This window comes from Chelonia mydas, chromosome 16, assembly GCF_015237465.2.
Source record: "Chelonia mydas isolate rCheMyd1 chromosome 16, rCheMyd1.pri.v2, whole genome shotgun sequence".
Classification (NCBI taxonomy): domain Eukaryota; kingdom Metazoa; phylum Chordata; order Testudines; family Cheloniidae; genus Chelonia; species Chelonia mydas.
The window spans coordinates 16,624,598-16,639,188 of NC_057857.1; the positions used below are offsets into that span (position 1 = coordinate 16,624,598).

Genomic DNA, 14,591 nt, shown 5'->3' on the forward strand with positions numbered 1-14,591 from the left:
AAAGTGCTTTGAAATGTACTGACAAATGGCGCTGTCTATGGGGTTTTTCTGGCTTTATTAATTTAATTTGGGGGGGGGGCTTGTTTTAGCTATTTTTGAGTGTACTGTAGCTAGCCAATAATCGGGGGGTTTCGGCGCTTTCTGTTTGTATATACAAACAACACTACATTAAAGTGCACCATCAGGGTCTACATGGACCAATTAATGCATAACACATTAGCACACTTCAGCACTCACACCCCTGTAGACAAGCCCTTAGATACGAGCTAGGGTGCAGAGACAGCCCCTTTATAAACAAACTGCACTGGGAAAGGGGTGAGGTCAACACAAGCCGAGTCACCGTTTCCAGTGGTTTTCGGGTGTTTATTGGTTAAATACCAGTTTCATGTTTTCGTAGCCGGGGTGTTTTATAGAGGGTTATCAGTTAAATCAGAAGCCCAAGCTATATATGAGTAGTATTATTATATTGTATTTTTTCCAACTGAAAAAAAAATCTGCATTCAGCCCAGCAAACACGTAATGGTGGCAGGTGCCATCAGTGTCCGGATGAGCTGGCCTCACACATGCTATTCCTGCAGATGGCCATGTTACGGTAAGGGGTGTCTTTCAGAGGAATAAAACTCTGGCCTGAAGACAAAAGCTATCTGTGCACAAGCTAACTCTGGTAGCGCGCTTCTCTGTGAATTCCCACTAATGTTCGAGTAAGTTTCAGCTGTGCCATTATTTTAATGATTTTGGTCTCCTAATGTACTGGGGGATTTGTAACTATCTCATTATCTGAGTGCAGTCTGGTGGTTCAAAGAAACCGTGAGCTTTAGTGAGCATGTAGTTCTAATTCACTAATAGGATTTGGGAATAAGAATAGTCCTGCAGATAAAGCACACACCTGGGAGTCATATTTGGGTTCTGTGCCTGACTCTGCCATGGACTTGCCATGTGACCGCTGGTAATCCATCTCCCCCATCTGTCACCCGGAGAAAGTGATGCCTGCTCGCTGTCATGAGGTTTGTAAGGTGCTTAGTGACCCTGGGACAGAAGGCAGCATGGAGGGGCAAAGTATTGCTAAAAAACCAGCAATTAGGTGGGATGCTTGTGCACCAGCAAGTCCTTCCGGCCGTCTAAGTGATGGGTCCTGGCTCCGCTCAGCAGCCTCATTGTAGGAGGAAGGTTTCCCATTCTTTTGTCCACTCTTCCACCTGCTCCAAGATTCCCCACAGCTCCCTTTATTGAGAGCGAATGTGAGCTGCACCCTGATGGATTTGGATCGGGCCTCCTCCTGCTGTTCAGCTGGTCACTCACTCTGGGTTTTTACCATCATACTGCTGCACTCCTGATCATTTCAAATGTGTATTTTGACACATACATTACTGTCTTTATGTTACGTGTCTGTACTGCGCCGGGCACAGTGGGGTCTTGGTGGTAGAGCAATAAAACCTCCAAGGAGGCAAGGAGTTAAACAGCGTGGGAAGAGATGAGCTAATAACATAGACTGTAACTTTTTTCATACTGTTGCCTTCTGACCTCACTCATCTGAGGGCCAATATGTGTTTCTCTTCTCTAGATGACAGCTGTCAGGACCAAGCTGGAACGAACTGTGCTTTGGCAATCAAAGTGAATCTCTGCAGCCACTGGTATTACAGCAAAGCCTGCTGCAGGTCCTGCAGGGCTCCCCACTCCTAGTGGAGAGATTAGCCTAATGACTTCAGCACTTGGAGACAGAAGGAATTAAGGGTAGACTCATTTTGAGCATCCAGCATTTGGCAGGAGACGTAACATACACCAGGTTGATGCTCCCGGGTTTGATTTAACCACTTACCGATAGCTCATCATACTGGCATTATTAAGAGTTAAATGTGCCGCAGACTTGCGGGACGGATGTTTTCTTCCACCACTGCAAAACGGCTATTCTGATTCCTCATAACGGAGGGAAAGGGCACCAACATTTTGTTTCGAAGCTGGCATGAAAGCTTCGTTACTACTGTACATTGGTAGCATGTGATTATCAAAAGCTGTACATAGAATCTTGTATATTTGATTCACTCTTAATTCCAAACAGTCACTTGTTTTAAAAGGTCTTTTCTTTGTTTTCTGCACGAGTTTCAAATTGAGAACGTCAACGTGTCAACCATGTGAAATTAAAGCACCATCATGTTTGCCTTAGCAGAGGATCCAGTAACCTGCTTTCTAGCCTTAATTTCCTTTATGTTTGGGAGCTGAATTTCATTCCCTAAATGAGCACAAGCCAAAGCCTTTGTAATATGTAGGTGTATACTTTTTCAGAGAATTTTATCTTATAATCAAACTTTAGTTTCATAGGCCTTATAAAAATCATAATGCTGACATATTGTATATAATAATGAAACATAACTGCACTTTATATCACAAAAAAGACGTGCTCTTTTTAATATATTTGTTTACAAACAGTGAACTTTATCCCTATAATCATTAATTTGTACTCGTATGTATATTTTAATAAAATTGTCATATTTATGGTGGTATCTAGTTTTATTCTTGAATTTTTAGCGTGTATCTGTCCCTGGATATTGGCACTGAAGAAGCAGTATTGGATAGGTGTCACTGTAAGTGTAGGGCCTGATCCTGCAAACAAGCATCAAACTTACTTTACTATGGGAGTAGACCTATTGAAGTCAATGGGATGTAAACTCTTCGGGGCAGGGACTGTCTTTTTGTCCTCTGTTCACACAGCACCATGCCATGACTGGGACTCCTAGCTGTTATGGTAAATACAACTAAGAAGTAATAATCATACGACTCTGGATAAGTCGCCTCCATGGTGCATCTTCCAGGTCTGGGGCAGTACTTTGTACCTAGCTCACTGAATAAATGAAGGGCATGATTTTATGAATAGTTTCTGTCACTTCTTGCCAGCCATAAATTTGCAAAGAGAAATGTTTGATAAGCTATAGGAATAGGGCAGGGTTTCCAAAATAGCTGTGTGTTGGCTTAACTTTGCTTCCATTGCCACCAATGGCGAAGACTCCCACTGACATCGACAGGGAGCAGAGGGGGCCAATCCGGAGCACTTCTGGAAAAATCCCTCCTCTAGGAGACAACGCGATTAACACAAGGCAACGTGATTCCAAACGCCGCCAATAAAAAAAAGCTCAGCCTCTGAAATCATGGCAAAGAGTCGTTTATTTTTTTTATTTGCTTTTTTTTTTCTCAGTGAGTCCAGAAGCCCTGTACAACAGTTCACCAGGTGAAGGTTTAGTGAAACAGATGATATCGCTTGCTTAGTTTCAAAGATCTACTGGAAAAAACGAGGAAAGATGGAGCTATAAGTACAGCTACAGGAAATGCAAAGAATCCAAAAGCTAAATGCATTTGAAACAAACTTGAATAAGACTCGTACAACGGAAGAGACCTGTAGAAGCAGCCGCTGTTACACCAGATCACTTAGAAGACGGAACGCCATTCCCAATGAGCACATTTACAGCAATGCGTCCCCACTTAGGGAGCTCAGTAAGGAATAAATCCAGCATATTTAACTTGTTACAAACCAAGACAAAAAAACCCAAGATGTTCTAAGCTATTAAGTCCTAAAGAATGATGTGTACTTTAAAAGGTCTCCCATGGAATTAAAAAAGCTCAAGGTCAAAAGTATAATTTCCAGTTAGGCGGCATACAGTGGTTATAAACAACCGCTTTCCTTGCCGAGAGCATGTCTGTAATGAAGAAACCTGAACCAGAGCATGGTGCCGAGATCATCACAGTCTATTTGCAGCCAGTCCCTGCTCTGTAGCTGAACGAGTCGTTCCACAATGACAGAGCAATGCTTTTAGCCTGACTAACGTACAGTGCCATTACAAAGGAGATAGTTCATAGAACAAATTGTATGCACCAGAAAAACAAGCCTTGAGGGAGTGAGTTGCAAAGGACCTTTCGATATGCTTCTGTCACTGCTGTTTCCTTCTTCTTCTAAAGAAATTGTAGATGGTTTGCTATTTAAATGAATAAAATGATCCCTGTCGTGCTTTAGCCAGGGAAGTGCCTTACTACGCCAAAATAGCAGTCAACTGCCCTCTAAAGCTTCCAGAGAATTTGGTGCTTATGGATTCTCAGCATCAAGAAATTACAAGCCTGCGCCTAATTTCAGTGCACATAGGCAGCAGTTCACCTCCTCCTCATGTTAAACTACCTAAGCCAGGTCAGAGATTGTGTTTAGACCCGCTGGGGTCTAGGTCTCTGGCTTTTAGCATTACAACAGTTTGGCAGGGTTTGAACTATTATCAAAACAGAAGAAAACAATGGTGCATTTTTACTTTTTGCGGTGAGCATGACCTTGAAAACTTGGACAAAGCCTCTTCCAGAGCAAGATCTGTGCAAAGCCACATAAGGAGAAGGGAACGGGGAAACAGCTAATCGAGGCCGTGCCCTGGCCGTGAATGACTGTGCAGCAGCCCCGTTCTGGGCTGTACATGGCCTTGGCTACCATTGCAAATGAGCAGTCCTAGTTAGCTGAGCGTTATCAGTGACTTGTAATTGAGAATGTGACTGTTGCTTTGTTTTAAGTCTAAAATGTGACAAATTTCCAGACGGAACAAATAAAATGTCCTCTTTATTTCTGTTTAGCCCTCATTTCCCTAGTTTAGAAAGAGCGTGTGGCATTGTTGGGGTTTTTTGGTAATATTTGCAAAAACAAACCTGCTCAGTGCACTGTTCTCCCGTTACATAAAAACCTGAAAGTTCTTGCATGTGCTATTTCAAAAAATACTTTCCATAGATTCCAGATGCCTGATACATTTCAGCTCTGGAGACCTCCACTAAAGGAAGAGACTTTACAATAGTTGTGCATCCTTAACCTCAAGGCACTTCCCTTCAGCACTTGTGACCAAAAAGAGGGAGACAGAGAGCGCCGGCTTCATAGAAAGATCATGGATAACCGTTAGGATTTACTAACCAGTAAATTAAGCTGATCTATGACATTCACCCCTATCTAGAGAGAAACTGCACAAGACTATGCAGGACAAAGTCCCAGTTGGTCCTGCTTTGAGGCCGTCAGCGGTGCAGAGACCTGGTGGCAGGTCCCCTGTGGGGGGTGAATTTCATCAACAAAGGGAGGCTGTTGAGTCCTATTTACCTGTGCAATGCTCTTCCACTTTGTCAGCCATTGCAGGAAACCTGCCTTTAAGATTGCAAACTACCCCATAGCAATTGTCGGTGATGGGTATGGAGGGGCTTTTTAGGTGTAGGAAAGGATGCACAATATCAAAATCTCCTCAGTATAAAAAGAAAACATTTTCAATGTACAGCTCTAGAAAACCTACCCATACAAGCTGCAACCTCTACAACCATCTCTCTCTGGTTTTTTGTTTTTTTTTTGCTTACCCTTTATCTAGCAATTTAATATATTTATATACCTATCTACTGTATAAATACATTCATCATTTTAAAACACTTCCATGGATTTTAAAAGTTTCACCGTTGTTCAAAGCCACAACGGCATAGAAAAAGCCTCACGCTGAGTGGTCATTTGCTGGGCAGCCCACCGGTGCGGGGCTCCAGCCACTCAGACGTCGGTGCTTATGCTCCGACTGCGCGAGAAAGCTTCTCGCATGGCTGACAGCCGGTTGGGGTTCAGAGCTTGCAGGTTGGTCACGTTCACCGGCAGTTCAATATCTTCCTGGCTGATGGTCTTGTAGCTGACCCGGTCTCCTCCATTGTGGATCTCTTCTGGCTGCTGCAGAAAGAAGGTAGGTGGCTCATAGTGGGAACAACTGGGGCAGACAGTCCTGCACTGGGAGTGCTGTTTGCTGAAGGGTGAGGAGGAGGAGGAGTAGAGCGAAGGCCCATTGGTCAGCATTACATTGCGGTTGCTGTGAAGTGGAGGGATGTGGGAATGCACGGCAAAATCTGGCTCCTCCTCATCCTCTTCAGATTCCTCCTTCTTGCAGCAGTAATACTGAAAAGCCAAGGAAACAGGAAGCCATTGATCACTTAAAAGGAACTGAAGCCTACAGCCACGTCAGTCTAAACAGTAATGGGTTTGCACATGGATTTGGAACCTACCAACGTTTTCAGGGCAGCTTTGGTTCAACCTACGAGAAAAAGATGGGCCATTTGCAACATCCTGCGCTGGATTTGAGTTTGGATTTTGGACATTCCCAAAGTTCAGGGTCATTCAGTCCCAGGCCCCATGTCTCGCTCTGTATTCTGGATAAAACACGACTGACTGCGCTGTAGGGCACAGCCTCCATTAGCCAGGGAGGGGCCAGAGAGGGCTGAACAGGGACTTTCAAGCGCCAGGCTCCATCACCTTAGAAACTGAGCCCCTCCCCCCACCACGACATAAAGTCTGAGCCAATTTAGTGAAGGGCCAGAACTTAAAGGGCTGAGAGCCTGACTCACAAGGGCCAATAAACACTTCAACCCACATTCATTCCTGCTGTGCTCAGCCTGTCAGCTCCCTGGGGCAGGGACTTGTCTATGTTCACGGTTCATAATTTTGCAAGGGAGCCTGCAGAGGCGCTGCACCTTGTGTAGCTCCAAACACTTCAGTGACTGGAGTCCAGTGGGAATGAACTTGGCCTCAGAGTCAAGGACCAGCCCCATTCGCCCTCCAGCAGCAGTTCCTGTCCCCTTTGGTTCTCACCAAAAGCCCCTTCAATCTCATTTCCCTTCTCCCGCCCCTCACTTTTCAGCTGCCTCTCCGGCCTGGCAGCCCTTGTACAAACTGGTCTCTGTCACGTTGAAACAAAGAAGCATGGGCTGACGTGCAACCCCGCGAGGAGTACCTGAAGCCTACAATAGCAGAGAACCGCTATAATGCAAAGCAAAATGACAGTCGCTAATATTCCACCTGTGATGACCACGGTCCCGGCTGTCATTCGACCTCTTCTCCATTAACAACCTGGAAGACAGAACAGACTTTCAAACACGAGGTGAATGGGCAGTGGCCTCATCCACATTTCTACTGCAATCAAGCAAAACCAGGGGGAGGGGGGCAGCTCAGCACCTAACAGGACTCACTATGCCCCAGGGGCATGCAGGGGGCTAAGCCCGACTGAAACCCCAGCTCTGGTGGGTTATGCCTGTCTTTGGTGCAGGAGCCCAGCATGCAGCACCACCCCACGCTGTGCTAGTGTGCCAATGGGGCAGGTTGAGCGGTGGCCAGTCGCCCCTCGAGCGTTGCCCGGCCTGTCCATGCTGAGGCTGCTTAATCCTGAATTTGCTAGTGGGTTTTTTTTAACCATGTGGATGCTGGGCCACTAGGGACTGCAGCAAGTAGGCATGTTGACAGCTAGCACTTGCTGGAGAAGGCTCAATCATGGCTGTGACTTAAGGGCCACAAGTCACGGCTCACTTGTGTTCCCCTGAGCTACGCGCCCGAGGTAAACTCCTTGAACTGTAGCTCATGTGACCTCTGGCTTTGTGAGCCAGGTGGTGTGTGGGTAGCTATGGGGCAGAGCTGTGCTTTTGGCCAATGGGGTCTCTGAGCTGCAGTCCCATAGGCATGGGCTACAGGGGCCCCCCATGTCTCCTGTGCCTGTGGCCCCCTGATTACCCTGTGTAATGGGCTGAAGCACCTAGAGTTCCTGCAATAACAAAGTCAAATGCCAGCAGAGAGAACAGCACCATCTGAAGCCTCTAGACCAAGTTCTGTACAGTTTCCTGCGCACTCATCTTTGACACAAGACCATCAAGCCACTGACCATGCGTGCGCTACCTGGCGATTCAAGCTAGCAAAGGATCGCCAGCATGGCCGGAATGCATCTTCCACTTTGCCCACTTTTGTGCAGCCAGCTGTTTGTCTGTCTGGTGCCTGTGCGTGGTAGGAAGGAATACTAACACAGAAGTACATGGCCCACTGCTTATTTGTGTTCTGGCTGACAGTACACACACCAGGCTTAAGCCTGCTGTCCCTTAAGTACACACAGCTCGGTAGAGTAAATCCTGAAGTCTTTCCTCCAGCAAAACTCCCAGCTAAGTTAATGGAACTGCACGATTTGACCACTTGACTTTTCTGGGGTTAGTGGGTGGGCCTCAGGATCAGGCCCATTATCAGGGTTGAGGGGCAGGCCTGCAGGCTGCCTTTCCTGAAGCCAAACAACTGGAACAAAGGCCTGTAAAAATCCATCTGGAACCAATCTGTGTAAATCTACTTGTTTCACTGTGATGTTGCCTTGGCAGCAGCTAGTAGGCGGAACATGATGGAGCTGGTATCACCCATCGACCTGAGTCCAGCTAAGTGCCACCTGACAGATGTATGAAGGGAGGCTGCAAAAAGTAACCACCCAGTAGATGTAAGATTTAATGTGTGTCACTGCAGCCAACAGGTGGGGAAAAAGTGTCTATGACTTGGAGCCTAGGGAAAAGTCGACTGATTCTCTGGGCTGGTTACTCCATATAATGAGACAAAGAGCAACGTTCTCTGCTCAGTTAGGCCATTGATGTCAAGGGGGTCGTGCAGGTAAGAGCATTTATCGCAGTGCCGTAAAATGTAAAACGCACTAGACACACAATGGAAGCTTCCTGTTCCTGTGGGTCTGCCGAACAAAACGCAGGGCCTTTGGCTTTGCGTCACTACGTTTCAGCAGAGCGTGGGACTCATTTGCAAAGGAAGCAAAAAATATGTTTCAGGTCCAGGCTAATGTATTTTAATCTTCCCCTAAGTCTAATGTGTTTAAAAAAATGTTCCCTCATGAATTACGTCTCAGACAAAGAGCTGGCGTGCTGTTAATTTCCAAAGGCCTGCACAATTGCGTAAGTGTGCACCAGTGTAACAGTTGCACAGTCTAGCCTGATAACACTGGCACGGACGTTGTTGACTGTTACACAGAGGCGACACCTTGGGGGGGGGGGGGTCATGTGGCCCTCCAGATTTGCTGCTTGGCTTGTACTGAGCATGCTCACACAGACTGGGCACACTCAGTAACACTGCTGAAGCTGGCTGGCCTCACGCGGCCCTCCCCCACTAGCGGCAGGCACGGGGCGTCTCTGCCTTTACAGAAAAGCTGGCGTATTACTAAAACAAAATAATGATTATCCAGCCACACCGTGATAACTTGCACTAATAACTGGGAGCGCCATTGCAAATTATTGAGCTTTGAGAATCCCCAAGAAAGACTCTAACAAACCACCTCTCAACCTTGCAGTAAAGCACTGCCCATCGGACAACACAAACCAGAGAGCTTCGTAAGCATCTTGAGTGTCACCCAGAAAAATGCCAACGGCAGCTGTGCTCTGATTCAGGATCCGATTCTGCAAACTCTTACCCACAAGTAGTGCTAGTGAGTGGCACGACCGTGCTGACTAAGGGTTACAGGACTGAGCCGTTTCATTATGGAGTGTAAAACATACTGGCAGGAAAGTAAGTCAAGCTGATGCAGGGCATCTTGAAGAACACGAGAAAGTTAAAGCATCAATGGGTTGGCCTGGTGACCCAGGGGAGAAGGCAGCCACATGGATTTCATTTATGGAGCCAAACAAATGGCACCTGCAAGAGGGCAGCCACTGAGCTGGCTGGCTTTCCAGCAGTGACAGGGTCGTAGCCATGCTTGCCTGCTGATACCATCACTACCTCTTCCACCTATGGTGGAGCAGCTGAGCGGGCAATGGTGATGATGAACCATAGTTGCATAATGTATAATATGATTATATTTATATTATACAAAACGCGGATATATTTTTGAGAGTCACCCTTGGCCAAACCCTCAAAGAGACGCCCTGATGCTGCAGGGTGCGGCCCACTTTCAAATATCAATGAGGGCTAGTCAGCAACCCAAAAGACGGGACCCATGAAAAGGAAAAAAACCCTTCTGGCTTGTAATTAGACCAGCGTGGTCTCAGCAGGAAACCACAGACAAGTCACAGTCTAGCCTGTGTACCCATCACTATAACGGCAATATTACTTAGCATGACGGGCTCTCGCTTGCGCTAAGATTTATAGCTTCTAGTACAGAGAGACCGGAAGCGCTTTATACAGTGAAGCATTTGAATTGTGTAAGTTTGCCGCCGAGCCTGTGATCTATTTTCCATATGAAAATAATGTGGATTTTAATTTGAAATAACTGGAATTACTAAATGGTCTCCTATGATGAACTCAGGAATAGCACATTTCATTTGCAGAGCTTCAGGTTGCAAAAATAGATGCATTAAATCATGTAGCTCAGGCCTTTGTATAAACAGTGCATATATGTGTGTACATTCATGCGCATGTGCTGTGCATAGAATATAAAATTTTTCCTTCGCATGACCAGCACGCACAAACGTGTGTGTGTGTGTGTGTGTGTTTGCTACTCATACAAAGATACAATTATATACATGTAATATTAGAGGCGACCATTTAGCAATGCCAGAGAGGCCAGATTCCGATACCACATTGTTTCAGGCCTGGGGTTGTACTCAAACACCCGTTCTAGGGAGTGGCTTTGCCTTGAGAAATGATGCTGAGACTTGGTGCCCCAGGCTGGGGGTGGGAAGGGGCACGATGCCCCCTGGACCGTTTCATAGTTTGCTGCGGTGCAAATGAACATATTGTTCAAAGCACTTTGGAACTGTTTTTACCAAGAGAGGCCTTGATGCCATGGCTAGGTTTGACTGCATTTTGAATAATGGAAAGATTGTAATTTAGCCTGCACTGGCACCTGTCTGCATATTTGCCTGACATCAGTATATCACCAATTTCCTTTGACCACTCTTTTTTCCCCTCGCTCGTTGGTGTGTGGGTGTTTTTTTCAAAAAGTTTCCACAAATCCTTTTTAATGATGAGTTGATCTCTCGCGCGCGCTGTGTGAATGGCAGGTATCTGAGTCCTGCAATGGCTTAGGGCTGGCACAATGAAAGGTAAAATACTGAGCAAGCTACTGAGCTGGACTGACACTGGACTAAAGCATAGGCTATTTTAGCTTTAAGCTACCAGGCCCTGCTTTATACACCTATCACAACCTTGCGGGTCCAGCACCAGGTGAAAGCAGGTCAGGAACACTCATTTCTTCCACTAGGCTACTCACTAGCCTCCCACAAAGTGTCCCTTGTAAGATGACTTAGAAACTGGTGTGAGCAGAATAGGCAACTGGTCATGGAACAGAGGCTCAGTGTTTCCTCTGTTTGGTTGACGAGGAAAACTGCTCCTGATGCCATCCCGCCCGTTGAATCCAATTCCCTTCCTCTCTCAAAGCAACACGGAGAAAGAAGAAAACTCAAGGGACAAGAAATGCAACATGACAGTTCTGTTACGTGCGCGCCAAGGTGGGTGAGGGAATATCTTTTACAGGACCATCTTCTGTGGGTGGAAGGTGCAGGCTGTCGAGCTACACAGAGCTCTTCTTCAGGTCTGGGGAAGGAAATCAGAGTGTCTGAGTTCTGTTACATAATAGTCACCGGGGCCTCTCCTGTCCCCACTGATGTCTACGGGAGGCCTGCATGTGTATGGATGGCTGCATGCAGAGGCGCCAACACGATCCATCCAAGTCAGTGGGACGTCTTTGCATCATTGACTTTAAACGGGATTTGGACTGGACTTTACCTCTTAGAAACCGTATTAGGTGCTTACGCACGGCAGCATGTGTCTTGACCTATATGTGATGGTAGACGCCCAACCAGGAACCCATGGGAAAAAACAGGGGGTACTCAGCACACACCAGTCACAGTGGTGGCTGCTGATCAGGGAGCAGCTGGTGGGAGGCACTCGGGGGAGAGGGTTTGCAGAGGAGCAAGCAGCAGGCGGGTGGGGGGCGGGGGCTCAGGTGAGGGGGCAGAGCTGGGTGGGAAGAGGCAGAGTGAGGGCAGAGCATCGGGGCAGAGCGGGGGTCGAGCACCCAGCAGGAAAAAGAAAGGTCAGCGCCTGCGGCCTACACCAGTAAGTGGGGCGCTTAGATGGGCAACATGTGTGCAGCTATTCGTGGCGCCCCACTGCCACGGACTCCGCTGCCCCCGAGGGTGTTTCATTCTCTGACATACCAGGGTATAATCCAGACCACTGGGGGCTGTGTCACCCCTGCAGTGCAACCTGGGGTGCCTTGCAATGACGAGCTGTTGTAGTGTCCAACCCAGACTGCTCACAACCAGCCACCACCATGCAGGCCACTCCCACATGTTTGTGGCCCTACAACCTGTCCGTCACACTCTGGTTTTCACCAGCCTTGCTTATACCGCAGGGTGACCCCCCGCACGCACTCCCAGTCCAGGACCTTCTCCCCAGAACTGTATGTCCTGCACTGGCCAGCCCGCTCCTAGACAGCCCAGAAAGATTAAGTTCATTATTGCTTTAAAGAAATAAATATACACCAGCTTATCCTGAGAAATGAAGTTACCCACACACTTTAACCTAAACACATGGGATTAGGTGACGCAATAAAACAAGTTTATTAACTACAAGGAGATAGATTTTGAGTACAAATAATGAGGCATACAAGTCAGAAATGGTTACAAGAAAAATAAAGATAAAATAGTGCCTGACTTAAACTGTATTCGATTCAAGCAAAATTTCTCACCACTTGCTTCCTGACCATACACTTCAGGTCATGACCCCTCCCCAAGTCCAACCGCCATTCCCTTTGTCTTCTTAGCTGCAACGAAGGTGCTGGGCAAAGGAGAGAGAGGGGCGTCTGCCCTTTCTTTTTATAGTTTCAGTCCCCCTCTTCAAAAACATTTCCAGCTGGGAACTAGGAGACAAAGAGTTGGTGTGGAAGGTTGTTCCCTGCTGGTATTTTTTTCACCTGTTTGAGCTGCCTTTGTTTTCTCTTTCAGGTGGTCAGGTCTCCCCACTCTGCTGGGTACTAATATTATTACAATAGTGTGTAGGGTGTGAATACAGGGGTGTATTCCATCATACACACCATGGGGGTTCTGCTGGAAAGCCTCAGGCTTGGTGGGGGGTCACTGTGGAGTTGGTGGGGGCAACGCTGCCCGGGGCAGGTGCACCCTCTCTCTGCTCCTGCCCCAGTCCACCCCCTTGCATTGACCCACTCCTTCCCCTGCTTCACAAAGAGCCACATGTGGATCTGGGGAGTCAAAATTAGGGCCTCTGGGTCTGATCTGAAGCCCAGTAAGTTGATGGAAAGACACCCACTATCGCCACGGGGCTATGGAGCTGGCTCTTAGGTTTATAATACAGGGTTGGGTCAGCAACCTCTGAAGCAGGTTTAGGGCCAGGCAGGATATTGGGCCTAATACCAATGACCAGCTTGGAGACAGCAAATCCAGTGTCTCTGTGAGCTAACTGCGTCTCCCCTTCACTCTGCTCATTCGGGTGCCCTGCTAAATATTTTCCTGTTACCTAGACAAATCGTCTTGGTTAACGTGGGACTCGGGCCTGTCCTGTCAGCTGTGACAGGCTCTGACACTCCACAGGAGCGCCGGTGCTGCCCATCTCCATTTCTGAGCACTCCCGAACTATAACTCAGCTCACCCCACAGCGGGACTGAAAAGCTGTGAGAAGAAAGTAAGAGTTTGTTTGGTTTGGACGTGAACCTCCCCAGCATCACAGACACAGGCTGGCGCACACATGCTGATATGCACACACGCACACACACACACACACACACACACACACACACACGCACACACACACTGCCCCCCAGAGTTCTGGACAGCCTCCCACCCATGCCTCCAGCTCAGAGCACCAGGCCAGCTGGCTGCACCTTGGAACGGCTGACTGCATGTGAGTAATGAAAACGCAACTCAGCCTTTGGGTACCTGGAGCCCCGGGGAGCAGGAAGCAAGCTGCATGCAGGGGGGCAGAGTGGGGAAGCTGGACCAGCTGACAGAAGCCCTGTCCAAATCAGCTTCATGCTCTTCATGTATAAAACATCATAATGAACCTGTCCTGTGGCTTTTCTTCCCCCGCCCCAATTTTTTCCTTTCTCCTTCTGTCAGGAGACCGTAGCCAAGTGCTGTACAAGGGCCAATGCGGCCCCACAGAGTCTGCAGCTGTCTCAGCCTTGAACCATGTCAAGCGTCTATAGTCCTTGTTCAGAGCATCCTGCCTGTTAAAAAGGTAAAAGCCCCTTTTAAATACCCCAAGGCCTCTATTTCTGCTGCTGAGCTCTCACTGGTTTGCTACATGGTGTGAGCTGGGCTGCTCACAGCTGCCTCACCCTGCTGGGTGAGCGGGGACAAGAGTTGCTTCGGGTCAGTTATCCCAGCTCAGCCCAAGGGACAACACCACCACAGCTTCCTTCAAGCGCACAGCAAATGCTCGGTGGCCCATATGTTCAGCAGGTGCCCAGATTTTCAGGTAGTGCAGGTCGAATGGCAACTGTCCTGTAGACGTTAGCTTCCTAGGGCCAGGACATACCCAGGCCAGGGAGTAGTGCTCTGTGATACCTGGGATAGGTCCCAAGAGGTGATGAGTTCCTACTGCCATTACAGCACCTCTCAGGATCAGGTGGACTGCAGCGAATTGTGGTGTTCCTCCAGCCACTCCATTGGACACCCCCACATCTGAGCTTGGGACAGGGAGCATCCAAACATGGAAACCTGGTTCCTTCAGCCATCTGCTCTACAGCAGGCCTATGACCTTAGAGACAGGTCTGGCAAGAGAAAAAAAGGCCGACGGGTCTGAGTTTATTACATGAGCCTGCTTGGGCTTTGACGTGTGAGAGCAACGGAGATGCACACTCTACAGC

At 47.8% G+C, this 14,591-nt stretch overlaps 2 protein-coding genes across 5 annotated transcripts in view; one reads left to right on the forward strand and one right to left on the reverse strand.

Annotated features, from left to right (window-relative positions):
* The window catches only part of ADAMTSL2 (ADAMTS like 2), a 46,260-nt gene extending 43,776 nt beyond the window's left edge, over positions 1-2,484 (forward strand). For both annotated transcript variants that reach the window (XM_043530440.1, XM_027823457.3), the window contains one exon: positions 1,562-2,484. In XM_043530440.1, the coding sequence (XP_043386375.1) occupies positions 1,562-1,680 (119 nt within the window). In that variant the 3' untranslated portion in view covers positions 1,681-2,484. The remainder of the gene's footprint in view (positions 1-1,561) is intronic.
* A 642-nt stretch (positions 2,485-3,126) lies between these two features.
* Positions 3,127-14,591, reverse strand: part of FAM163B (family with sequence similarity 163 member B) — a 61,852-nt gene continuing 50,387 nt past the window's right edge. For 2 of the 3 annotated variants that reach the window (XM_043530441.1, XM_043530442.1), the window contains exons 3-4: positions 6,756-6,871; positions 3,127-5,923 (exon numbers count right to left, since the gene is read on the reverse strand). In XM_043530441.1, coding sequence (XP_043386376.1) covers positions 5,531-5,923; positions 6,756-6,848 — 486 coding nt within the window. In that variant the 5' untranslated portion in view covers positions 6,849-6,871 and the 3' untranslated portion in view covers positions 3,127-5,530. The remainder of the gene's footprint in view (positions 5,924-6,755; positions 6,872-14,591) is intronic. The other variant, XM_027823518.3, reaches the window with a different exon arrangement.